The following is a 26839-nucleotide window of genomic DNA, read 5'->3' on the forward strand; positions in this document are numbered from 1 at the left end:
TTCCCAGAGCCCTATCTACTGAGTAAACTTCTTGGGGATGGTTATCTTATGGATGAAGTAATTAACATTGGTGGTCTTTTATGCCAAAAGGCACTATAATGCACTTATTAGCATTAAGTTTTAATCTATGACTTTGACATCGGTCATTTTTCTGTATTAGACCCATTTGCAGGATGTTAGCATCATGGGGGGAATCTATGAGAGCTCCCAATTTACAGTCTGCAAACATGGTGAGCCAGAAGCCCTTGACATTAGCTTTGACTTCTGAAAAGCAGAAGCCAAACAAGCGTGGGTTTGGGTGGGGCATTGAATTTTGACAGTCACTTAATAGGATGCAGTTTGCTTTTAGAACAGTTCCTAACTGTTACAGGTTTTGCTGGGTTTTCCAAGTTGATGTTTGTTTTGAAGGACACAGCTTTGTGATCTGAATTTAACAGTGAGGAAATGACGTGGGGGAGGGGGGGCAGTGCACTGTCATACTGGGAGTAACAGATCTAGTATGAACCTCTGGTTGGAGTGTGCACTATCTGGTCAATGGTATGTGTGTTAGTAAAGTCCAGGAAATGTTCCTGCAAGTTGGTGGCAGTGTATATTTCCCACTTTATAGAGGGGTAGTTGAATTCTCCCATGAATAGGGTATTTGCCTGGGTGGAGAGTGCCTTTAGCAGATCTATGTATGAGTTATGGGATTCTTGGGGCATACAGAGTGACCTAGAGTGTGCTATGATATGGGAAGGGACTTTATCTATGGAGATTTGGACGTGGACAAATTCCAGGGCATTATCCTGTTTAACCAAACTAAAGGTATATTTGTTGCTAATGTAGACTGAGTCACCTCCACCTTTAGTCATGGTATGTGTGGCTGATGGTCTAAATGTGTGGAAGGCTTTGAAGCCTTGCACTGCCAGATTGCCTTCTGTGGCTTTGAACCATATCTTGGTAATGGCACAGATGTCTATATCCGCCAGAGTGAGGAGAGCTTTGAGGGTATGGAGTTACTTGTTAGAGCTCATAGGATTGAGCAGTAACACCTTTAGGTTCCTTAGGGTTTTACTTGCTAAAATGGTAGTTTTGTCAAAATGGCATTCCCCAAAAAATAGAGATTAAAGGGGGGGGTGGATAAAGTTTTAGCCAATATCTTGAAGCCCAGGGGGGCAAGCACAAACCATCTTTGGCAAAGCAATGTGGTCCGTTAACCATGTCCTCTCATTTTGACAAGCACTGATTTCCTTGGAATCACACCAGAAACCAAAGCAATTGTTAGTCAATCATTTTTTGCTTATACTGTGGAATCATCCTTGGTGAAGGCAGAATGCTACTCAATGCAAGGCGCATACCTGTCTGAGATACATATTCAGAGAGATCCATAATACCTCTCTTCATATAGTCCAGTGAGATATACCTCAATCATTTACACCAACATGGACTATGACGCAATCATACTGGTACCTGTGGTGCACTGACAAGAGTGTGTGCATAATCTGGTAGATCCTACCTCCAAGTCAGTAACTACTGACTTCTTGTCCAGTCTGGTGAGTTCATAGCATGTGCGTGTCATACAATGGTGTCTCAAATCCCAGGTGAAGTGCTGACATGCCTCCTTATGGGCTTCATTCTTGGGGGTTCATTGGGTGTAGAAATATGTATGGTGTTTGGTGTAGCTTTTGGTGTGTACTTCAGAGACTGAGGACAGGCATTTCCATTTGTAGGCTTAGGATGTCTCTGAGGGATGGGAAGTTTGCTTTTTAGTGCCTCAATGTAATATGGTCTGTGTGTGTGTGTGGTAGACGTTGTGTGTGTGTTCTTGACAACCTTGCTTGAAAATGAGATTTCTGCCTCCAAGGAAACTGTGTATATATAGCTCTCACATACAGTGTTAGTTTCTTTAAGGATTAAAAAGGTGCCTGTGAACATGAGGCAATTGGTACGCATGGTCTCGGGATGGCCAAATCTACCAAGTTAGCTGTGGAGACATTTGGAAATTGCATATCCACATTCTCCAAACTTTTAGTTATGTACTTACCATAACTTTAGATGTTTGGGATCCATCTCGCCTACATTCAGTACTGATGGGCTCGGAGCCGATCCCTCGGCTCCGACTCGGCACGCTATGCTATAGAGCGAAGCCTCTTATTGGCTGAGCTATTTCTTATCCCAGGATGCACCACCACTAAACCCCCAGATCTTGTTTGTCCGCATTCATGCACACATACACAACTTGTTTATATAACATTGCCAGATGTTTCAAGATGAAACAACAGGATTCGGACCTTCTGATATCCTCTGATCTCCAAGGAAGGGGGAAGGAGGGTGGGTTATTAAGAATGTAGGCGAGATGGATCCCAAACATCTAAAGTTATGGTAAGTACATAGCTAAAAGATGTGATCCTATCTCGCCTACATTCAGTACTGATGGGACAGCGTCCGTAGCACCTAAATCCTGGGTGGCTCACTGGAAAACACTCCTGAGCACTGTGGAACCAAATGAAGCTCGTCCTCTAGATGCCACATCCAATTTGTAGTGGGAAATGAAAGTGTGTGGGGAGGACCACGTAGCCGCAGCACAAATGTCACTAATGGCAAGCTTAGAATGGAATGCTATTGAAGTAGCCATAGCTCTTGTAGAATGAGCCTTGACAGAGGTCGTAAGCTCTTTATTAGAAAAGGAATAAGCTTGAGTAATACAGTCCCTGATCCATTTGGCAATAGTGACCTTTGTGACGGCTTTGCCCAATTTATTGTCCGAAAAGGATACAAACAATTGATCTGTCTTCCTTGTTTGTTTGGTCCTATCTAAATAAAAACGCAATTGCCTGTGGACATCTAATGTGTGGAATATGTATTCCGCTTTGTTAGAATACTTCGGAAAGAAGACTGGAAGTTCTAATGACTGTTGTAGGCAGAAACTGGAACAAACTTTAGGGACAAAGGATGGATTTGGCCTGAGAGATACTCTATCTTTGTGAAAAACCAAGTACGGAGGTTTTACAGACAAAGCTTGAAGTTCTGAAACCCTTCTGCCAGAAGTAATAGCCACCAGAAAGGCAGTTTTCCACGATAGAAATTTTAAATCACATGTTGCTGCCGGTTCGAAGGGGGAGGAAGTTAAGGCACGTAACACCACATCGAGATCCCATGGAGGAGCAGGATGAGAAATCGGAGGTCTTAAAAGCGCAGAACCTTTCAAGAAGGTCTTACACAATCTGTTGCTCATTAAAGGTGGGTTTATAGATTCGTGAAAATTGGAAATAGCTGCCAATTGAACCTTGATGGTAGAGACTGAAGAGCCTTGATTGAAAAGGGAAGTTAGAAATTTCAGTACTTCTGATACGGGAATAGTGATGGGATCCAGACCCCGGAGTTGAGCCCAAATAGCAAATCTCTTCCATTTGCTAGAATACAATTTCTTTGTAGCAGACTTGTGGGCCGAGGATAAAATGTGTACAACCTCCGGATCCAAGGTATGATTCCTGACTATAGTCGGAAGAGGAGGAGCCAAGCTGTCAATTTTAAGGTGTGTAGGGACTGGTGGAATAGTCCCGACTGATGAACCAATAGGTCTGGGATCTGATCCAGGAACCATGGACCTTCCAGTGCATATTTCCAAAGATAGGGAAACCATACCTGACGAGGCCAGTAAGGAGCAACTAAGATCATTTTGCTTCCCAAGAGAGATGCCTTTTGGATCACCCTGGGAAGGAGAGGAACTGGAGGAGAAGCATATAGCAAGCCGGTGGGCCACGGATGGGCTAGTGCATCCACAGGGCTCTCCCCTGGAGCCGGCGTGAGGGAGAAGAACTTTTTGCACTTCGCATTCAGCGGAGTCGCGAAGAGGTCGCAACAAGGAACTCCCCATTTGCTGAAAATCTGATTTGCAACCGTAATGTTCAGAGACCACTCGTGTGGAGAAAGGATCGTTCTGCTCAGTCTGTCGGCTATCACATTGGACTTGCCCAAGATACGAGTCGCCACTAGAAAACGTTTGGTCGACACTGCCCATTCCCAAACTCTCATGGCCTCTCTTCAAAGGGGGTAGGATCTGGTCCCTCCCTGCTTGTTCAGGTACCAGACAACTGACATGTTGTCGGAGTGAACGGCAATTACGCCCTGAGGGAGGTAATCGTGAAGGGCTTGTAGAGACAGAAGCACCGCCCTCATTTCTAAGATGTTGATATGAAGTAAGGTCTCCTCCGAATGCCATTTGCCTTGGACTGACCTGCCCAGGGAATGCCCCCCCACCCCATCTGGGAGGCGTCCGTAGTCAAAGTGGCCACAGGAGGAGGTGGAACAAAGGGTCGTCCCTGATCCAGATTGGAGGGTACCAGCCACCAGCGAAGGTCCCGTTTGCAGGTTTCCGTGATCCATATGAGGTGACTGAGAGGGAGATCCTGAAAGGACCACGGAGTTGAAAGAAGCCACTGGAGAATTCTCATGTGCAACGTTGCTAGGGGAACTAGAAGAACCGTGGCGGACATAGAACCCAATAGCTGCAGGACCATTCTGGCTGGGGCTTTGGATCTGGGAAGTAAGGCTCGAACTTGAGCCTGTATGGTTTGTATCCTTTCTGTAGGTAGATAGACCCGCATTTGGTTTGAGTCTATCTCTACTCCGATGAATCTTATGCGTTGAGATGGCAGCAACACAGACTTTGGCCAATTGAAGGTGATTCCAAGGGAAGTGCCCAGTGATATTGTGGCTTGTAGGCTCCGCAATAGTAGATGCTTGGAGGTGGCAGTTAGGAGCCAGTCGTCTAGATACGGAAACACCTGGAATCCTAGACTTCTCAGGTGAGCAGTCACGACCGCCAAACATTTGGTGAACACCCTGGGGACTGTGGTGAGACCAAAGGGCAGCACGCGGAACTGAAAATGACCGTCTCCTAGGCTAAAGCGCAGATGTCTCCTGGACGCTTGTTGTACCATGATGTGGTAATAAGCGTCCTTGAGATCTATGGAGCACATCCAAACACCCTTCTCCAGCAGTGGGAGAATGGATTGTAGGGTGACCATTCGGAACTTGGACTTTTTTACTGAACGGTTTAGAATGCTGAGATCCAAAATGGGCCTCAAGTCCCCGGTCTTTTTTGGCACCAAAAAGAATCTTGAGTAAGTCCTTAATCCGATCTGGTCTGCGGGGACCGGTTGGATGACTCCTTTTTGCAGCAGCTTTGAAACTTCTGAGGCTGCAGTTTCCCGTTGACTGGGTGGCGGGTCCGGGATTTTTTTGGACTGAGGAGGAGAGTGTGAAAAAGGGATGGCATAACCTCCGGTGATAATTCGAAGCACCCATCGGTCCTGAGTGATACCTTCCCAGGCCTTTAGGTGCCTCGAAAAACGACCCCCGACTGGCTCCGGAGCTGCACAGTCGGGCAATCCCTCAGGGACTGTGAAAGGCTGAAGAGCCACGAAAGGACTCGCGGTCTCCAGTGTTGCGGGGGCCTCTGCCGCCTCTGGGACGGCGTCTTCCAGAAGAATTTCCCCCTCCCCTGCCTCTAGAAGGGGGATCGTCCTGCTGTGAGGGGTAAGACTTCTGAGATCTACGGAACCACATTTTCCCTCCTCTTTTAGCCTTGGGGTAAGGCCGAAAGGGAGTGGAAAATCGTGCCCCTACGGCAGTCAAAGTCTTACCTTCTTGCTCGCAGCGGGTCAGTGTGTCCTTTACCTTGGGTCCAAACAAAGAGGACCCATCAAAGGGGGCGTCGGCAAAGGAAGACTTAAAGGCCTCCGCAAAATGACACAGGCGGAGCCAGGCTTGCCTCTGTAGAGCAATGCCTGTACCCGCCGCTCTACTCGCCCCTTTGGCCGCATAAGAAATGAGCCTCATGGATGAGTTTGATATGGACGACAGTGTAGCCAGCTGAGAGCCTACCGTCTGGGCCAGCTGCTCAGGCAGGTTACCCAAAAGGGTATCTGAAAGTTCTTTAATCAGATCCCTCTGAAATCTGGTAAAGTGCGTGAGATAGTTCAGGGACCTCAAAGTAAAGGCCGCTGAACTTAGGGTGCGCTTGCCGTACCGATCCATGCTCCTAGACTCCTTATTAGGAGGATGGATGGACGTCAAAGCCTCTGCTACATCTTGCTGGGTAGCAGATGCCACCACCAAGGCATCTACAGCCACACCTTTCGTCAAAAACTCCTTTTCCGGGGGTGCTGACAGGAACTTATTTGGACGAGCAGGCACTGGTTCCACAGAGTCTGGGTGTTCCCACGCCCTTCGACAGATCAAATCTAGGAGCTCGAAGGGCGGAGACACCCAGGAGGCGGAGGGCTGAGCCCCGAAGGCCTTAAGGAACACCGACTCATCAGCAGAAGGGGGTTTGGATTGCCAGCCGCCTCGTTGTTTAAGGGCTTCCAGGATGTCTGCAAAGGAGACATCATCTGAGGACGACTTAGGGGACCCCTCTGCATCATCAAGATCAGTGTCTGATGTGAGAGACTCATCGGGGGAGTCAGCGTGCTTCCTCTTGCACGATCTCTTCCTGGGGGGTTCCTCCAAAGAAGCTTCAGAGGGACCTCCAGGAGGAGAGGAACCCCCAGTGGGGGTAACCTCAGGCCCCAGGGTTCTGCTGTCTAAGGACAGGGGGACTGCCAAAGACCCAGTCTCAGTGTGCAGGGAAGGAGCTGGGGAGACCGTGGAGGTAGCCAAAGAAGATTTGGCTAACGCACTCCTCATGGCCCTGAAGGCGGGACCACCAGAATCCTGGGAAGGTCCCACCTCCGTGGCCACAACGTTAGACGGCACCCCCGCAGCCGACGCACCGAGAGGAAGGCTTGGGACCGAAAACATCAGTCCCGAAGCGTCCCCCCCGGGGCCGACAGAAGAAGTCCGTGTACCGAACTCCGACTCGAGAGCTGGAGTTGGAGTAAGGGTCGGGCCCGACCCGAAAACCTCCATCGGCTCCACCAGCACCGGCTCCAACGGTGCCGAGGCTGTTGGAGGAGGAATCATAATAACAGGGTGGACCATCGGTTCCGAAGCCAACTGGGCTGGAGCCGAAACTAACTTTTGAAACACCGGAGACTGGAAAAGTCTTAGGAGCACCCTCTCGATGTCCGAATCAGACATCTTGGAGGATCTAGATGACACCGATTGGGTCCGAACCGACTTCTCCATCGGTTCCATAGGACTAGGGGACCGGCTCCGAATGGATTCGATAACTATTGGTTCCGAGGGAGATCTCAAAACAATTTCCCTCGGTGCCGATGAAGACTTCGGCGCCGAAGGGGAAGAGTCTGAGCCGGCAGCCCTCATCGGCTCCAAAATCAGTGGAGCCGATGAAGGTGACCCGCCTCTCGATGCCCCAGTCCTCGGCTCCGAAACCAGAGGGGTCGAGACTGGAGGCATCGAAGCAGACCGTTCCGCCCTCGGCTCCGAAGTCCGTGGAGCCGATAGAGAAGCCTGCCTAGGTTTTTTTGCAGTCGGTTCCGACAGACTGGTCGGAGCCGACGCTTTTTTCTTTTTGGTAGGAGAGGAAGAGGAAGATAAGGCCTCCTCGAAGGAGGGTTTAATCAGCCCTTTTAATATTAATTTATTCTTCCTCTCTTGGAGGACTCTCGAAGAAAAGGAGTGACACACGCTACAGGACTCCTGTAGGTGCTTGGCGCCTAAACAGTAAACGCACAAGGAGTGGTCGTCGGTTATCGACATTTTGTAACCACACCTCGCGCACTTTTTAAACCCAGAGGGTCTATGTTCCTTAGACATGCTGACTAACAGTTTACTAAGAAACTAGTTAAAGAAGCTGCTCAGTAAAGATTCTACCACAGAGAAAAAACTGAAAACCAATTCTTTTTCCTTTTTTTTTTTTTTTTTACACAAGACAGTACACTACACAAGATACAATGTCAAGACAAAAAATCACTGAAAAGGAGGGTCAAGACCCTCTAACTTAAGCAGGTACTTGACCTCCTAAAAAAACAAAAGACGCTAGATAAGAATAGGGGAAGGCCCCTCTAACTTAAACGGGAAACCTTCCCTTAACTCAAAACACAATTTTCCTCAACAAAAATTATCAAAACCACTCGTACAACAACAATAGCGGTTAAAACAGCTTTTGGGGTAAATTTAACAAAATTCCTGACAGGAAACTTTGAAGAAAACAGTACTTAGCTCAGCCAAGTTTGAGACCACGTCCTAGCTTGTAAGCGGCAAACGAGATCTGGGGGATTAGTGGTGGTGCATCCTGGGATAAGAAATAACTCAGCCAATAAGAGGCTTCGCTCTATAGCATAGCGTGCCGAGTCGGAGCCGAGGGATTGGCTCCGAGCCCATCAGTACTGAATGTAGGCGAGATAGGATCACATAACATCCTGTATTAGGGTAGCCTATTATGGTTTGAGGACTGGGATAAACAGAGGTCTCTTAAGGTAGTCCCTAGTGTGAGGAACCAGAGTTAGATAATGCTAAGATTAGTTATTAGTGGTGTTACACATGCAATGCCTCAGCAGGACTAAGACAGAATATGTGTGTGAATGAGAGGGAGGATAGAGGAATGATGAGGATGCACGGAGTAGAGGTGGCGAAGGTGGATGAGTTTAAAATACTTGGGATCAATAGTTCAGAGTAATGGTGAGTGTGGAAGAGAGGTGAAGAAGAGAGTACAGGCAGGATGGAGTGGGTGGAGAAGAGTGTCAGGAGTGATTTGTGACAGACGAGTACCAGTAAGAGTGAAAGTTAAGGTCTACAAGAGGGTAGTGAGACCAGCTATGTTATATGGGTTGAAGACAGTGGCACTGACAAAAAGGCAGGAGTTAGAGCTGGATGTGGCAGAGTTAAAGATGTTAAGATTTGCACTGGGTGTGATGAGGGTGGACAGGATTAGGAATAAGTACATTAGAGGGTCGGCCCTGGTTGGAAGGTTTGGAGACAAAGCCAGTGGCGCAAGATTACGTTGGTTTGGATATGTGCTGAGGACGGATGCTGAGTATATTGGGAAAAAGATGCTAAGGATGAAGCTACCAGGAAACAGGAAAAGAGGAAGGCCTAAGATAAGGTTTATGGATGTGGTGAGAGAGGACATGCAGGTGGGTTGGTGTGGCAGAGCAAGATGCAGAGGACAGGAAGAAATGGAAACAGATGATCTGCTGTGGGGACCCCTAATGGGAACAGCCGAAAGAAGATGATGATGACACATGCAATGCCTCACTAAATTACATATTACAGTCCTACTACTAGTTATACAAGTAAACTTTACTTGTCCAAGCATTTGTGCCTGTACAGGACCCTGCCAGCCACTATCGCACAGTAAGCAGCTCCATGCAACCGTGCCTAATTTATAGCAGCAGAAAATAAACTTATACTTTATTTTATTTTACATTTGTTTACTAGGAAAGTCCGACTGGACACAGGTCCATTTTCAGCGGAGGCCCTGGGAGAAAAACTCCAGTTATATACATAATGTTTACATAAGAATCACATAAAAATCACATTAATGCAATAATTCATAAAATAAAAATAGTACATAGAATAAAAACAGATGGCCAGAGTACAAGATATGATGTAAATTGTGGAATCGATTTAAAAAAATAAAAAATAATAAATAAAAGTTAAAAGTACATTATGTAGAGTGCAGGCGTACATAAAAAGGGTACTATGAAATAGAGAGCCCAGTTTGTATGTTAGGCAGTAGATGCAATACAGCCCCTAGCCCTGTAGACATTAATTTTTACTATATAAATCCACATAGTTTGAAACCAGATACTAGTCAGGTTTATACTGGGTTACTGATGGTGAATTAATGCTATTTAGACAGGAGAGTATGAAAATAAGGATAATATAGTAGTGTGTGTATTATTTTTGAGGTGGGAACAAGTTGTCGATTAATTGTTTATCCTGGGGAGTTGCAGGAACATAACCAGACATTCATAAAGGGAGCTTTGAAGAGTTTTTTGAATTGTGTGGTGGATGTATTAGAGGTAAGGTGGGAAGGCAAGTTATTCCATGCTTTTGAGATGTCATATGTAACACCTGGTCTGTAAACAACTACACTTTTTGCTCTTCTGGAATGCTTCCCAACTCAATAGATTAGATAAACACTGGCCCTACAGCAAGGCGATTTAAATGCAAACAATTTAGAAAGCACTTCAAGAAAACAGGAGATTTTAAATGCAGTAAAACAGTAGCGATCAGTTCAACAATGAAGTGCAAGTGTAGTTAATCAAATACTATAAAGATTATTTCAACGCACAATTGCAGCAGCTAGAAAAAGGAAAAGAAAATATATTTTATGTTGAAAAAATGCAATAAATAATTTGAAAATACAGCAGCAGTCTTCAGATATAATATAATGGCCCTCTGCTCCTTCTCACACCAGAAGCAAACAGAAGCTCCAGTCCCAAGCTGATTCTTGAAAAGCAATTCCCAAGCTATCCAGTGACTGCTAGTCTAGTCTTAGGTGTTAAGAGATTTCTAGTTTGCTCTTTCAGTGCCCAGCAGAATGATTAGATGAGGTATGATGAGAAGGGGCTTTAATGCTAAAATTAGAGTAAGGGGGGGCAACGTGAGCCGCTAATTCTTAAATGCACAACCGGAAACAGATGGGTGGGGAAAAAGTCATGCCTATAGATTTCACAAACAGGAAAAGCTATAACTAAATTGCAAAAACATAACAGAAACTGCAGAAGGCACATCTAAATGGCTAAAAAAAATGCAGACACTAAGAAAGAAAATAAAATGATTTACTTTGCTTATTTTCTGTTTTTAAAACTCCAGCAGGGAATCAAATAATGTATTTATTTATTTCCAGTTTGATTACCGGGTAAGTCCACTGGGCCCAAATACCCATTCTCAGTGGAGGCCCGGGGAGAAAAGCTCCAAGATACATTATACAGTTTAGATACAAAAGTGTAAAATATACATTATATAGTACAGTTACAAATAAGTACATTCAATGACACGCACAGTCAACAAAATTCATTGTGGGTGGTCTTGTGGGTTATACAGTTTCATTTGAGCAAACACTCTTATTGTATTAGGTGTGAAAACATTTTACATACATACATTTAAGTAAATGTGGATACACTTTACATGCGCACTTTTAAAGTAAGAAGCTACTTACAATATTTACAAAATTGTTTGCTTGCAAATGTTGCCCAAGCCTTATTGCAAGGCCAGGTCAGGCTACATAGTTGTGCATCAAATAGCAGTCAATTATCTAAAACAATCAATGACAAAGAAATGAAACCTGAAGCAAAGTGTTAAAAGCTTTTTCCCTCCCCGGATCAGCTGTATATCAAGCTTTCAATGACATAAAATATCAAGCATCCCCAAAATTTCATGTCTACAGACTTGTTGAAACAGGAAACCAAAACAGGAACCAAACTGTAAAAATGGAACAGGCAGTGTAGAAGGCAGATCTAAATAGCTAAAAAAGTGCAGATCCAAAAAGAAAATAAAATTACTTCCCTTGCTTATATTCCGATCTTAAAACTACATCAGGCAGCCAAATAATTGTTTGCAAATATTGCCCAGGTTTTATTGAAAGTCCAGGCCAGGCTACTCAGTTGTGTATTAATTATAAGTAAATGAAGTAAAACAACCAACTTCTTAACACGAAGTTAAAAAGTTTATGTTTGGTCCAGTCAAATGGCAAAATATTTGAATTAGATTGTAGTTTCAAATGGGAGACTGCTTAGGTCAGTTAAATGAAGACAGGCAGAGACTTTGATGTGAGTTCCAAAAATCGTGGATTTTGTTTTACTGAAATTTACTAGCATTTTTTAGAACTGAGAGAGAGTGTGAAAAGTTAGTTTTGGAGTTGGTCCTGTAATTCTGAATGAAAATGTCTCACTCTTTGTAGTACCATATCATCAGCATATAAAATGAGGGGGAGGGGGTATGTCAAATGGTAGTTTATTGTCAAATATGGAAAATAGTAGAGGGGCAAGAATAGAATCTTGTGTTACTCCTTTCTCAAATGGACATTCAGTTCACAGAGAAGACCCAAGCTTTACTCATAAGGTTCTATTATTAAGGAAGCTGTGGAACCATGCAGTGGCTGCAAGACGTAGAATTGACTTATGTGATTCAGAAAGCCTGAATGGTGCACAAGCATCAAAGGTGCAAGTTAGATCTATAAATAGAACTCTTGTGAGGTTACAGTTGTCCACACCAAGTAAAATGTCATCTGTCAGAGTCCAGAGAGCAGTTATTGTACTTCTAAATGACCAAAACCATGCTATTTTAAGGAAAAAAGTTACTACTGCTGTAGATAGGTTAGTTACCCAGGGATGGTAAGTTAGAGACAGGTCAAAAGCAAGACATAGATTTTTTTTAAACAAGAAATGTATTTATTGAATTATCACTTAAGACACAGGAGATAACCATACATTTATATAAACGAGGACAAACCATATTGACATTTTCAGTTGCAAATATTATACATCACATACAATCTCTGATACAGTCAATGTCAATCAAACATTGCATAGCTCATTAAATCCCTGCCTTCCCTTTAAACTCTCTCCTTCAAAACATTATTCTGCATGCACTGGTCCAACAATTCATTTTTTCTATAGATCACATTTCCAGTTCTTTTATCTCTGTTACTACATTTATTACTTCAGACATTGTTGGTTTTGACTTGGATTTCCACTTTCTAGTAACTGCTTTTACGGCAGACATCAGCATTAAACTCAACAAGGACTTGCTATGTCTAGGCAATTCCAAATCTTATCACAGCTCAAAAAATAATTTCCTTAGTTGAACCAATTTGCTTACCCTTTATTTCTGATAGAGTTGCCTACAGGGAATTTGTAAAGTCTGCCAAATCATTACACTCCCAAAAATATGTTCCAAGTTCCCTCTTTCCTTCCCCAACACACTTCCAACATTTGCAGTCTACCCAAGTAAAAATTATTTGGACTCTACTTGGGGTATAAAGCTACTTATGCAAACACTTCCAAGCAAAAATCCTAAATCTTCTAGATTTTGTTGCATATTTGGGAACCATGAATAACTCTCAATTTCCACTACCCTAGTTGTTGTACCTCTATGAATAATATGTAAATTCTTTCAGAGCTCCTACTATGGAATTCATATCTTCCGTATCAAATATTTTCACAAATGTCTTCAAAAATGTACGTCTTCTGTTATATTTTCCCTTCTAGGCTCCACCATCCTAATTGGTACAAATCAAATTCCAACCTCCCCTAAAACGTAATATCCCCTGGTGAAAGCTGATAATTTCTCCAAGAATTTTCTTAAATGCCACTGTAGCAGTTTTAGGTGAAATTTAACTGCATGCCAGTATAATCCTCCTCCTTTGCCATTAGCCCCTTACTACTACAAATCTACCATTACCATATTTTTTCTTCTTTCCTACCACTATTAGAGTACCTCTAGCAATAGCAATTAATATAAGTATGCCCCTCTTCTTTCATCCCAGATACTCCACTGAATAACCTTCCTGAAATTCTCTCCTTACCAAATGCTCACTTCTTTCAAACACATCTCCTGTAGCATAGCTATCTGCACTATGTATTTCTCAATATAGATCACTATTTTTTCTTTTACGCATATACCTGAGACCATTCACGTTCAAAGATTATGTGGAAAAAGGTTGCCATTATTTATTTTTACAGCTTCTGTTACATGCATACACTAATGCTTGGCAGGTTGAACTTTTATACAGTTTATCTGTCATATCCATTTGAATCTTTGCCATATCTTAAAAAACTTTGTTTTAATGCTAAAAAAAAATGAACATGCCTATAAATAATTTCATACAATCATAAAACACCACCCCTATAACCTATTAGCTCAATACAAATACACAAATCCATGTACAATCAAACAATGATGTTAACCCTCCTAACAGGAACACCTGCCCTAGATTGACAGCTACACTCACAGGCTTTACCTGACGTATAATTAAGGTTATCCATGTTAAGATGCATTGTACACAATGTGCTTCCACTTACATTAAGTGCTATTAGTTTCTGTCTTATCTTTATTCCTCTCCAAGATGTAGAAAACTTGCATGTTTTCAGAAAACTTTATCTTTTAGCCACTGAAAGAAAAATGTATTCTGTTTTTAATGCCCTCTATATCAGATTGTATCCATATTAACAAGAAAACCAGCTACAAAGTTGCCTTCAGCTACAAGCTTCTTGTGTTGCACTAGAAACATTTATCTGGTAAAGGAAAACTTTTCATTACATTCAATTTTCTGTTATTTACTTGTTTTCACTTGCTAGATCAAGCCATGGGCCTTAGACATTCCCCTATGCAAAAGTAAGAAAAAGCACATCAATTTTGCTTGTATACTGTTCTGTATACTTTTACAACTCATCTCTCACCTCAGCAATCTAAGACTACAGTGTATTATCTTTAACATGCTTTTGTCCAGGCTTTCTCTTTTTACATTCCAGAAAGAGGACAGGAAAAAGGGCACCTATCTCTATAACACACAAAAATAACTGAAAATGCTTTACTGTATAACATGCAGTATATTCTAGGTTTTATAAAAATACTATTAAGAACAAAACATTTTATTAAAAAAGAAAATAAAAGAACAAAAAGTTTAATTTGCAGTTAGCTCTTTTTCCTTCTTCCTCTCTCCTAAATGTTCTTCCAAACATTAATGATATAAAAAAGGGTATATGCTTTGTAGTCCCTAAAAGTGAAACAAATCCAAAAAAGTCCAATATTTCCAAGTTTTTTTGTTCTGCCATATTTCACGAATGTGATTACTGCTTTGTAATCCCACATTTAATTATTAATTTCCAAGTTGATGTTGTTCTTCCTGATCACCTCCATCTCCCAACTCCAGTCCCTGGTTCACTTCCAACATACTCCTGGTTCTTCTAGTAACATCATGTGCTTTTCTCTGTCTCAAGCATTTTCCTTTAGAACTGTGGAAAATGTTTCACTGACAGTCTCTCTATGAGCTTTATAATCAGAAGAATAAGAAACAGAGTTCCCATCTGTTTGGTAGCTCATTTTTGTGGGACAAACTTCTGTATTTCCTCCTTATATTCTACAGCAAAAAATGACTTTGACCCTCCAAGAAAATATATTCTGAAGATAGCTGGACACAGCAGCATCTCACCTGCCTCTCAGCATTTCCTGATTGCTAGAATAAATTTACTCACTGTACACCAGGGCAGAAGAGGAATAAATCATTTTTCAGAGTCTACTGTCTCCAAACCTTTTAGTACTTTGTCCTTCTGCCACAATTTTGTCAGAATCAAGTATTTCTGCTGGGAGGATTACATCTTTACTATTAGAGGTCTTGGTTACTTTTTTATGGCCAGGTCTGGAGCATACACATGACGCGTTCTTCCAGTTAACAACTCCTTCTATGGAATACCAAGTCCAGTTGCTTATTTGTGCTTTCAAATATACAATCTGTTCCTTCCAGTTTTACTGTCACAGCAGAAAATTTAAGGTTTTCCCTGTGAGCTCTGTCCCTCTAAATCTAGCATTTTTTGAAACATCTCTTCTTCAGCAGTCTCATACACAGCCAGATTTTCTTCATTTTGACCTCTGATTTTTGCAGTTTTATCAGCTCATTTGAATATCTGTTTAAAGCTTCTTCCATTTTTTCCAGCCTTTCGTTATCTGAGTTGATGTACTCCTTCAGTGTTTCATTTAATCAGTTGTGAGCACATTTGACTTATTTCATTTGACTTATTTTTTTCTTTTAGGTTACTGGAAGTCACGTCTTGCACCAAAGCTGGAGATTGAACTGCTTTTTGCTGTACAGCTGCAGGATTCTTCCCAGCCAGTGTTTTCTTCTCAACTTTTGTAGTTGATTTTCTTTCATCATCAGCACGCCTTTTTCCCATTTTTATACATGGGGGTCAGGGTATCATGTTAATTGTTGCCAACTCTCTCGATTCAGTACCACACTCCTGCCCTTCTTCAATGCTCATGCCTGACTGTCGCAGATCTTCTTTCACACAATCCATCCACCTCTTTGCAGGATGTCTTCGCTTCCTCTTACCTTTTTCCTGTCTGTCCCACATCTTCCTCACCAAACTGTTTTCTGCTTTTCTACACATGTGCCCAAACCACTGTAATCTGTTCTCTCTAATCTTTTCTGTAATTGGAACTACTCTGGTTCTGCTCTTATGTCCTCATTTCATCTGTCCCACACTGTGCATCCTACCACCTTTCTCAGGCACTTCATTTCCATCACCTCTAGCTTCTTCAACTGTTCTGTCTTTACTGCCCAGGTTTCTGTACCATAGAGTAGTACTAGTCACACCACTGTCTTGTACACCTTACTTTTCAGCTTCTTTGGCATTCTTCTGTCATAGACTACACCTGATACTCTATGCCAGTTGGCTGCAGCCCCTCTGATTCTAGCTTTGACCTCTTCATTCAAACTACCCTTCTCCTCAACTACTCCTCCCAGATACTTGAAGGTGTTTACCTGTTCCACTATCTTCCCTTCTATCTCTAGTCTCAACTTCTTCTGATTTCCCTAATTTTCTGCCATTACTACACTCTTATCTGTGCTTAGTTTCATCCAATGTGCTTTCAGATTTGCATTCCATCCTCGTATCCTTTGCTGAAGTAATATCTCAGAATCTGCCTGTACTGCCACATCGTCTGCATACAGCAGCTTTGTTGATCCATCCCCTCCAACCTGTTTGCTAATGTAGTCCATCACCAGTGTGAACAGCAGTGGGCTCAGAGCTGAACCCTGATATACACCCACTCCCACTGGGAGCCCCTCTGTGAGGCTGAACACTGTTCGTACTTGAGTCATTGGGTTCTTGTACATAGCCTGCACTAATTCTACCAATGTTTCTGGGACTTCAAACCACTACAGTACTGCCCAGATCAGCTTTCTTGGGACCTTGTCATATGCTTTCTCCAAGGCTAGGAATGCCCAGTTGGACTCTCTCCTCATCTCTAGCTTCTTCTCAAGTATGTCTCAGTGCAAACATCGGGTCAAATGTGCTGCATCCTGATCTGAATCCAAACTACTCATCTACCATCTAACATTCTACTACTCTGCATATCTGTTTATCAATCACTCTCTCCAGAACTTTCATGCAATGTGACAAGAGTTTGATGCCTCTGTACTGCCCACAGTTGTGGATGCCCCCCTTGTTCTTGTACAGTGGCACGAGTATGCTTATTTTCCAGTCATCTGGAATATGCCTTTCTCTCCACATTGTTCTTAGTACCCTCAGGTGCCATTTCTCCCCTATCTCACCCAGCATTTTTATCATATCTGCTGTGACCTCATCTGAGCCTGCTGCTTTCCCTGACTTCATCTTCCTTAGTGCTATGCTTACTTCTCCTAGGGTGGGCTCCTCTTCTTTAATTATCGTAGGCTGTTTCTGGGGTAGTACAGCTTCTGTGGGGTTTTCTTCATTCAGAAGCTGCTGGAAATACTCCTTCCATCTGCCTTTGATGTCCTCTGGACTGGAGAGCAGGTTGTTGCTGGCATCCCTTATGAAGGGTGTTGGACTATCTTTTTTATCTTTCTGTCTTTGCCTTGCAGCCTGATATAGTATATTTGTGCTCCTTACTGAGTCACTTTTCAGAAGTTGGTACTGTTCCTCCAATTTGGAAAATTGATTTTTTTTCAGATTCTCTAAATTTCTTCTCTTTCAGATTCTCTAAATTTCTTCTTTACTGGTATTCAGGCAGTGTACTTTCCAGCCAATACCTTACATTTACCCAAAGAGACAAATTCACAGGCACCCTTTTCTGATGTTCTGCTTTCAAGTTGGGAGAGCTGTGCAGCTATTTATGTGTAAAGCCTCATATGACTTGGATTTCTTTGCTTTGGGAGTGTTTTGACCAAAGCTGCTTTACAGAGGTTGGGTATAGAGTTAAAAGTGAGGCAGGGGTTGTCATTGTGAAGTTGAGGTCAAATTATGTAATTTCTGCAGTGGTTAATTCATCAGTGGGAGAGGCTACCTGCCCCAATGTGGGTGTGACCATTGGAATTTGTTAAAGTAATGCCTCAATGCCCTTTGACTTTGCCCAGTTTAAAATAGAAGGGAGATGAAGGGTTAGTACAAGTGGAAGGGGACTGGGTGTGGCAGGAATAGTGGGAAATGAGGGAGGTTGCTGAATTCATGGAGGAATTCAGTGGTGGTGATTTGTCTTTGAGAGGACAGGACATTATTCTGGGGCTAGTATTTGGGCTCTTATGATCAATAAGGAGGTTAAAGTCATTCCAAAACTGTTTGACTAAGTGGAACAGGGAGAATTATTTGGTTGCATCTAGGCTTACTTGGTCTTTTCCTATGGATTGTTCAGCATGGTTTCTAAGTAAGGTAAGGCTGTTTTAAGTGGCTGTGGTTTGAGCTGTCTCAGTTTTGCCAGGCTTCATCTCAAATGTGCAGAACCTGTTTCAATTCTTGAATAAGCCATTCAATATTACTGTGTTTGAAAGTTCTTGTAAAAGTGGGAAAGTTTATTTCGTACTTCTGTGAATGATACTTTCAGCTTCTTGAGCAGGATCTTGAGATAAAAGTATGCAACATCAATTTTTGGTAGAGAACTACAGTTTGAGTCAGACGAATCTAGATAGTAGCTTAGATCTACAGGATACAAGTTTGGGAGGCTGTTTTTTATTGTGATATTATTGATATTGAATGTTATCGGACTGTGATTACTAAAGGAGAGGTGGATGTTAATGGAGGATGTGGAAAATGGGCGGTGGTTGATCAGGAAGTCTGACAGTGTCTGATGATTTGTTTGAAGGAGAGCTGGAAGAGATCTAGATTTGTTAGAAATTCAGTTAAATCATTCTTGGGGGGTCCTTACACAGGTAAGGTTAATATCACCCAGTATTACAATGTTTATGCATTTGGAGGAAAGTACAGTTGTGTACACTTATCATAAATGAAGATGGTGGAGTGTATTCACTGCTGCAAGCATCACCTGTGGGTTATCCCTGCTGTGGTAGCCCTCGGCTGGCCCAAGTACCAGAGTCAATATTTTTTTGCGTCGGCTGCTGTCGCTTGCTGCCTGACTTCAGGTCATCAGTGCTATAAAGGAATGCAGCCAATGCCATTACATCTGTTTTTCATGCCTAACCTGTCAGAGGCCCAAGTAAATATGCTAAAGTGGTCCTGGTGGCTAAAAGCCACCATTAGAAACTTAAGTCTCTCTAAATAAAGGAGATATAAGGGGGAAGGAGGGTGGGAAACCAGGACTGCAATAGTGAATACACTCAAATACCTACATTTATGGTAAGTGTACACAACTGTACTATGTTCTTCATGTTTCACTGTTGCAGTCATCACCTATGGTAGGATTCCCAAAGCTGAGGAGAGGGGTGGTAGGATTAGTAAGAGACCTAGAATGGGTCAGCATGCCCCTGCAGAACTGCAGAGGCAAACCCTGGCCTAGCCTTAAAAAATAGAGATAGGGGTAATGCTTGGTAAAGGTATGGAGAGAAGTCCAGGTGGCAGCTTCCAGGATGTCCCTGGTGGGAACTCCTCTGAGGAATTCTGCGGAAGTGTAGGCTGCCCTAGTGGAATGGGTTCAAACAGACTTGGGGGGGGGGGTGTTCCCATACAATGCGTAGCAGAAATGGATACAGTGTGATTTTAATTTGGAAATGGTTTGTTAGGAATTGGGCTTACCCTCTGCCCCTGGGACAACTGACAAGTAGTTGGCCAGTATTCCTGAAGGGTTTACTATGGTCCAGATAGTATCTCAGCTGTCTGTGCATGTCTAGTGAGTGCAGAATTCTTTCCTCCTTGTTTTGAAGGTTAGGAAAGAATGTAAGTACATGTACGGCCTGGTTGAAAGTTACATTAGATACCACCTTGGGCATAAAGGAGGGAGTAGTCCTCAGAGAGACCCTGTCTGTATAGAAGATGATGAAGGGCTCAATGGCCATCAGTGCCTGAAGTTCTGAAACCCTTCTTGCTGAGGTGATAGTTAGGAGATGAGCAGTCTTCCAGGAGTGGTATCTTAGTTCTGGTGAAAAAGCAGGTTCGAAGAGAGGTAAAGTTAAAGTTAGTTTTTCCAGGCTGGAGTAGGTGGCATTCTGGGAGGTCTGATATTAGCAGCCCCTCTGAGGAATTGTTTAATCAAAGGATGGGAGAACAGGAGCTGTTCTGTATCAAAATGAGCTGAAATGGCTGAGGCGTGGATTTAGATAGAGGAGAAGGAGAGGTCACTATTAAGTAGCTCCACTAGGTGGTCCAGGATAAGAGGGATGGAAGGTTGTGAGGTATTCCCCCCTCTGGACTGGCTCGAGAATCAGAATCTTTTCCATTTTCCTGCGTAAGATTCTCTGGTGCTGGGCCTTCTGGCCTCTTTGATAATGTCTAGGACTTGTTTTCCTTTAAAATATTAGCCATGCTGATAAGTTTGAGAGTTTGCAAGTCTGGGTGCAGCATTTCCTCCCCTCACCTGAGTTAAGAGGTCTGAGATCAGAGGAAGCTGCCTGGGAGGCTGTAAGGTCAGGCTGTGCAGTAAGCGGTACCAATGTTGTCTGGGCCAATATGGAGCAATAAGGATGGCCTTTAATCTCTCCTCCCTTATTTTGATCAGTACCTTTGGAATAAGAGGCAGATGAGGGAATGCGTACACAGAGAGGAACTTCCAGGGGAAAGTCAAGGCATCCACCTTCCACAGTAGGAGGTGATACTTCCTGGTACAGAATTTTTTCAGCTGATGGTTGAGATACGAAGCAAAAAGATCCACCTCCTGAGTCCCCCACACCTCAGTGATTTGTAAAAAGATTTTTCTGTGGAGCTGCCATTCGAGGGGGTCCAGTAAGTTTCTGCTTAAGTGGTCTGCCAGGGTGTTGTTGATCCCTGGTAGGTATTGAGCTATCAGGTGTAGTCCCATGGAAGAGGCCGTCAGCCAGAGGTTCAGGGCTAGCCTGCACAGAGGGTAAGACTGGGTCCCTCCCTGTTTGTTGATGTACCACATTACTGTGGTGTTGTCTGTTTTGATTAGGAGAACCCCTGCCTTGTGATGGGGTTTGAAGGATGTCACAGCCTTTTGTACTGCCACCATTTCCTTCTGGTTGATGTGTAAGGGAAGGTGCTGGGCATTTCAAAGACCTTGGGTGCACCTGCCTATTAGGTGAGCGCCCCAAGCTATGTCTGAGGCATCAGTGGTAATGGTGTGCCTGGTTGTGTCTAGGGTGAAGGAAAGACCCTTGTTCTGGGCACAGGCCCCTGCCAACCAGAGAAACTCGGCCCTTATACAAGGGATCAGAGGGAGAGAGGTCTCTAGAGGTTGAGTGTGCTGACACCAAAGGTTCTTTAGGTACCACTGACATTTTCTAATATGACGCCTAGCCAGAAGAATTAGAAGGATGCAAGATGCCATGTACCCCAAGGCTTGCAGAAACTTCCTCACAGTGAGGTGACTTCTGGAAGCCAGCTGTGTAAAAGAGAGAGACAGGAAGCTCTGCTTTTCTGGGAATAGGAAGGCCATTTGGGATGCTGTGTCCAGCAGTCCTCCCAAGAAAATGATCTTGCTGGAGGGTGTTTGCTTTGATTTCTTCTTGGTGATGGTGTAACCCTAAGGAGGCTAGGAGAGTTTTGACAAACAGGAGGCCCCTGAGGAGCTTTTCTTTGCAGTCTGCCTGAATGAGGCAGTCGTCCAGATAAGGGTAAATTTGTATATTTTTCTATCTGCAAAAGCCTATGGCCGGAGTTAAGCATTTGGTGAATACCCTGGGAGCAGTAGATAAGCCAAAGGGTAGCACAGAGAACTGAAAGTGTTGTGAACCTGCTCTGAAGCAAAGGAATTTCCTGCAGGATTCCCTTATGGGGATGTGGAGGTAGGCATCTTTTACATCTAGGGTAGCTACCGAGGCATTTTTTGTCAGCATAGGCAGCAGCTGCTGCAAAGTTAGCATTCTGAATTTGGGGACCACCAGAAAGGTGTTCAGAATGGATAGATCCAGGATGGGGCGCCAAGTGCCCTCTTTTCTGGGAACAAGGAATACTCTGGAATATAAGCCTTTGCCTGTTTGATCTGAGGGGACAGGTTCTACTGCCCCTTGGGATAGAGTTTGGACTTGTTTCAATGCCTCTGCCCACTGATTTGGAGGCAAGTCTGGGTACCCTCTTAGAATTGGGAGTTCATTGAAGGAGAATTTGCATCCCTGAAAAATGATATTTAAGACCCATTGGTCCTTTTGTTACAGAAAGACAATCTTCTTTGCAGGGGGAGAGCCTTCCTCCTAGTTTTTGGTGAGTGAAAAGAGGGCAGAGGGGGGGAGTCATTGAGAGCTTTTGCCATAGAGGGATGGCTTAGAACTCCCTGCCTATGGAGTGGAAGTGGTCCACTGTTTGGTTCTCTGCTGTCCCTGGGATAGGAGTCTGGGTGGTCTGTCCCTGCAGGGCTTACTTTGCCCCTGTCTCCTAGGTGCAGGAAAGGATCAGTGTTTTGAGGAAAAATTCCTGCTGAACATAAGAGGCTGTACCTGAAGGAAATATTTTACTGCTTGCACAGATTTTGCTTTGTCTTCCATCTTAAGCACCTCTTCTGCTTTTACTCCAAACAAGTGGTCCTTATCCAAGGGTGCATCAAGTAATTTAGATATGACAAGATCAGGGAGAGGTTGTTCCTTCAAACATGCATGTCTCCTAATGACAGATCCTAACACTGCTGCCCTGCCTGAGGCTTTTAGGGTGTCATAGCCATAGTGTAATGAGTGTTTAGCCACTTGTCAAGTAGAGTGCAGTAAATCTGCTAACTCTTTCGATTTGGCACAGTCAGGAAAGGTTGAAATCTTCTGTTTTAACAGTTCCAAAGTGTGTTGTTGATATTTTTAACATGTGGGACTGACAGTCGAGTGCTATGATAGCTAAGGTTGCAGAGGTGTATACTTTTTTACCTCATCTGTCCAGAGTTCTGGAGTCCTTGTCAGAAGGAACAGGATTATTTGCAGAACTAGCCTTGGCTCCCTTTTGACCTCCGGGTCTGCAGCAGGATTTCTGTACAGGTATTTGTGAAAATCCGGTACTCTGTAATATCTGTCAGGTTTTCCAAGAGCAGGTGGGAGGGCGTCAGGAGTTAAGCTGGATTCATGGAAGACATCACTGACCACCTCTAAGATTGGAGGGATGGCCAAGGGTCTGCACTGGAGCAATTCTAGAAACTCTCAGCCTTTTCTTAGGCTGAAGGAAGTCCTGGGATTGCCAGTGGAAATGTTCCCCTGAGGGTGTGAAGGGTTTCCCCAAAGGAAAGATCTTCTGGTGGGGAGGCAGAAGGAATGGATTCCTCTGCATCTGAATCCTCATAAGCAGTCAGAGGTTGTTGTTCCTCTTCAAAATCTGAATAACCAGACTCCTCAAAATCCTGTTCCATCAGTATTTCAGGAGAAAGGTTTCTTTTCCTTTTAGAAGGTGTGGCCTGACTATCTCTGATAAGGGTGATAAGATCCTCTGCTTTTTTAAGCATTTGAGCTTGGGGTGGTGGAGCAGGAATTAAATGGCGGCGAGAGGTAGTTTTCCTAGGAGTGGTCTTGCTTCAAGGCCTAAGAGTATCCATCGTCTGAGAGAAACAGTAATCGGAGAAGAAGACATAGCTTTTTGTCTAGATTCGGTAGTGTGAAAAACCTCCGCAGAAGCTGGTGCCTGCGTCGTGGCTCTGGACCCAATCAAAGGCTCGGAAGATGAAGATTTCTGCTGCATACCAGACTCCAAAAGGGTCTCAGTAGAGGCCAGTGAAGGTATCGAATCGGACATCAGGGGCTGCGAAGGCGCCTCAGTGAATTCCAGAGAACTGACTACCTGCTTGGCAGTAGAGTCATTGGAAGGTTTAGCCTTGTGTGGTCTGTCTCTGTCTCTATCTTTATCCTTATGTTTTTTTTGGAATGTCTAGGGATTGTTGGCTGATGGATGCCATTTCGGAATGCGAAGACTGAAGACGAAAATACCTAGCTACAATAAGCGCTCTACGACGAATCGTTCTCACGTTAAACAGGACACAGAACCGACAACGGGGGATGTTATGGTCTGGGCCTAAACAAGTGATGCAGTATGAATGGAAGTCTGGGTGTGGTATTTGATTTCCACATGTGAGACGACTGCTAACTTTTTCGGACATCGTTTAGTGCAAGAAAAAAAGATCCCCAAAGGGGTACTTAGGTTTAGATGTTTTCAGCTGTTTTTCAAACTCTGGTAGTGACTGACCAGCACACTTGCGAACCAATTCTGCTACAGGCTCCATGGCATGAAAGACTGACGCAATGGCGTCTGCTGCCTTCCTTTATAGCACTGATGACCTGATGTTAGGCAGCAAGCGACAGCAGCTGACACAAAAAAACACTGACTCTGGTATTCGGGCCGGCCGAGGACTACCACAGCAGGGATAACCCACAGGTGATGACTGCAACAGTGAAACACGAAAAATATCTGGAAATGATGTGAATAAGGAAATGGAATTTTCTGGTGTTGGAGGGAGGTGGTAAAAAGTCAAAAGCAAGTACGAGGTGCTTGTTATTGGTAGATAGTATTTTTATACGTAACCAAATGTAAAATGTGTCTGATATGGGATTAGTTGTGCAATTGTAAAAAACTTTAGATGGTATTTATAAAGAATTAGGGGGTTCCTTCTCCAGGTCCTTCAGTAAATCTGGAATCAAAAGTACAGTCATACTCGAGGAAGAACTGCTGCACATTAGGATGGTCATTTTATAACCAGGATTCTGTAACTGCAAGCAGATAAATGGAGTGTGTGGTGAGAAAAGAACCAATCTGATAAACTCTAAGTCTGTTTCTGATGCTTTTGGTATGGAAGTGGTCATAAGAAATGGAGGAGGAGCTGCTTACATTAGGGTTGGTAAGTGTAGTTGGTGATCCCATTTTTAATTCTGTTAGACCTAAACAGAAGTATGAAAATCACAGGGATGTATCTGTAAAAGAATTCTGATAATTTTATATAGTGTCTGGAGGATTTAGTGGTGAATGTCAGTAAGAGTTGGTGTGGTGTCACAGGTGTCAGTGTGTGTGGGTGAATTATGGAAAGAGGACAGAAATAATTATGACTCCTTGTGTTTGAGCAGGGAATGAGGTGGGTGAGAGAGAGAGAGAGAGAGAGAGTGTGTGTGTGTGTGTGTGTGTGTGTGTGTGTGTGTGTGAGTGAGAGTGAGAAATATTTGCTACAGAGACTGGTGTAGTGATGATAGAAAATGTGGTTTTGTTTAGTTTGATTTGAGATGTGGAGAAGAACATTAAAATGGTAGGTAAAAGGAGGAGAAAAATTATGATGTAGAAGGGTACTTTAACAGAAAGAGAAGAGACAGAGTTAGAGGAAGGAACCTAAGAGGAATAAGAACGATAAGTAGGTTGAAAGGACCTAAAATGTTACTGGGAGGCGAGCTATATTTTAATGACAGGGGTGTGTAGTTTGACATTATTGCCTTGGAAATGGAATTTAAGATTCACCTCTCATGTTTTGCTTCAGTCTTGGGATGACTAACATCTCTGTCTCAAACACAACAACTTGTTTAGGATTAGAGACCCAATCATTATATTTGGCACCAGCCAGATAACCTAATTGTTAAACATAAATACCATTCCAGTTAGCTAGCATTTTCGATCAATTTAGCCAAGTGGTTGACTCTACTTGCTTCTAATGAGCTTTTTTCAGTAGTCACAAGTTGGATTCCTTCTTTTCTTTTTCACCTTCAAACTTAAACTTTCATCAAGTTCCTTAGTTGTGCCTGATAAAAGCATTTCAACCTACTGGACTTACCCAAGTAAAACAAGAAAGATTTAAAAAAAAAAAAAAAAGATCCATATGACAAATGTAATTACCTCTAGAAGTTCTGCATGTAGCAACAGCGTGTAAGCTGCCTCAGTGAAGTTCTCACACCCCATGTGCAAATCCCGTAGCTTGTATAGGTACCTGACATAAAAAAAGGAGGAGAGTAGAAAGTTTTGTTTTGTTATAAATGATAAACAGCGCATTTTTCATCACATACAAGTCCTTACTAATAAGCTGAGCAAGAAAAAAATCATTTATTTTTACATGCTACTGTGAATTAATAAACAAACATATATAAAGCTTGCTAGATAGTTGGTCCCCTAAGTATGATGGAGCCAGCTAATTTTCACAGCTGAACTTTTACTAGGCAAGTAACTGAACAGAGTAGTCTGTTAAAAGGCTGTGCAAGTTTCAAAGTACACCAGCAGTTTCCGCTTTCTAAACATCAGTCTTCTACAAGATGTGACCCTTGTTTGTTCTAATCTTAAGTGGCGTCTTTATCCTTATCATTAGTTATATTAATTGTGGTGATAAAATTATTGCTTCACATGACAAGAAGCATAAGCACAATTTCCCCGTCTCATTTTTTTTACCATCACTTTACTGCTTCTTCTCTTTTACATTCAAAAAAAGAGATTGTTTACATACTTGGTAGTCCTCAAGAATGCTGTACTACATTCAGTTTAACAGTTGCTGACCAAAAGACCCCTCCTGTCCAATCCCTCCCCTGATGTTACCAAAAATACTTTTAAAACTTGATGCCATAAGGTTATAATTCACACAAAAGAATCCAGGCACTCTCCTTAATAAATCTACGTCATACATATCTTAATTTATATTTTTTCATTAGATACCTTTCAAAAAGATAAAATTAAATCCATCTACTTCTAACTGTCCTGCAAATGCCATTTGATGATTATTAGTTTTCACTGTCTTTTACTGATCTCAGCTCAAGCTGTTTTACATTACATCTTGAATAATCCCAGTTGCTACATTTATTTTAGGCAAAACCTTGGATTTCCATTTTCTAATACTTTTTAGCTGTCAATAAAACCATGGTAGTAGCTTCTTACCTCTTGACCACTTCAATTCAAGGAACCAGCTCAGCAAAATATTTATTTACAGTCATCTGAACCTTGTTATTCTGTTAAAGATCTCTTGCACAGAGTTCTTA

General features: G+C 42.9%; 1 protein-coding gene across 1 annotated transcript in view; it reads right to left on the reverse strand.

The window, feature by feature from the left end:
* The window catches only part of DOCK5 (dedicator of cytokinesis 5), a gene marked incomplete in the record, with an annotated part of 3482443 nt that overhangs the window by 651139 nt on the left and 2804465 nt on the right, over positions 1-26839 (reverse strand). Inside the window, 1 exon segment of the mRNA XM_044083155.1 lies at positions 25716-25806. Within this exon segment, the coding sequence (XP_043939090.1) occupies positions 25716-25806 (91 nt within the window).

The sequence above is a fragment of the Protopterus annectens genome, chromosome 9.part0, assembly GCF_019279795.1.
Source record: "Protopterus annectens isolate FY-2018-M chromosome 9.part0, PAN1.0, whole genome shotgun sequence".
NCBI lineage: Eukaryota > Metazoa > Chordata > Ceratodontiformes > Protopteridae > Protopterus > Protopterus annectens.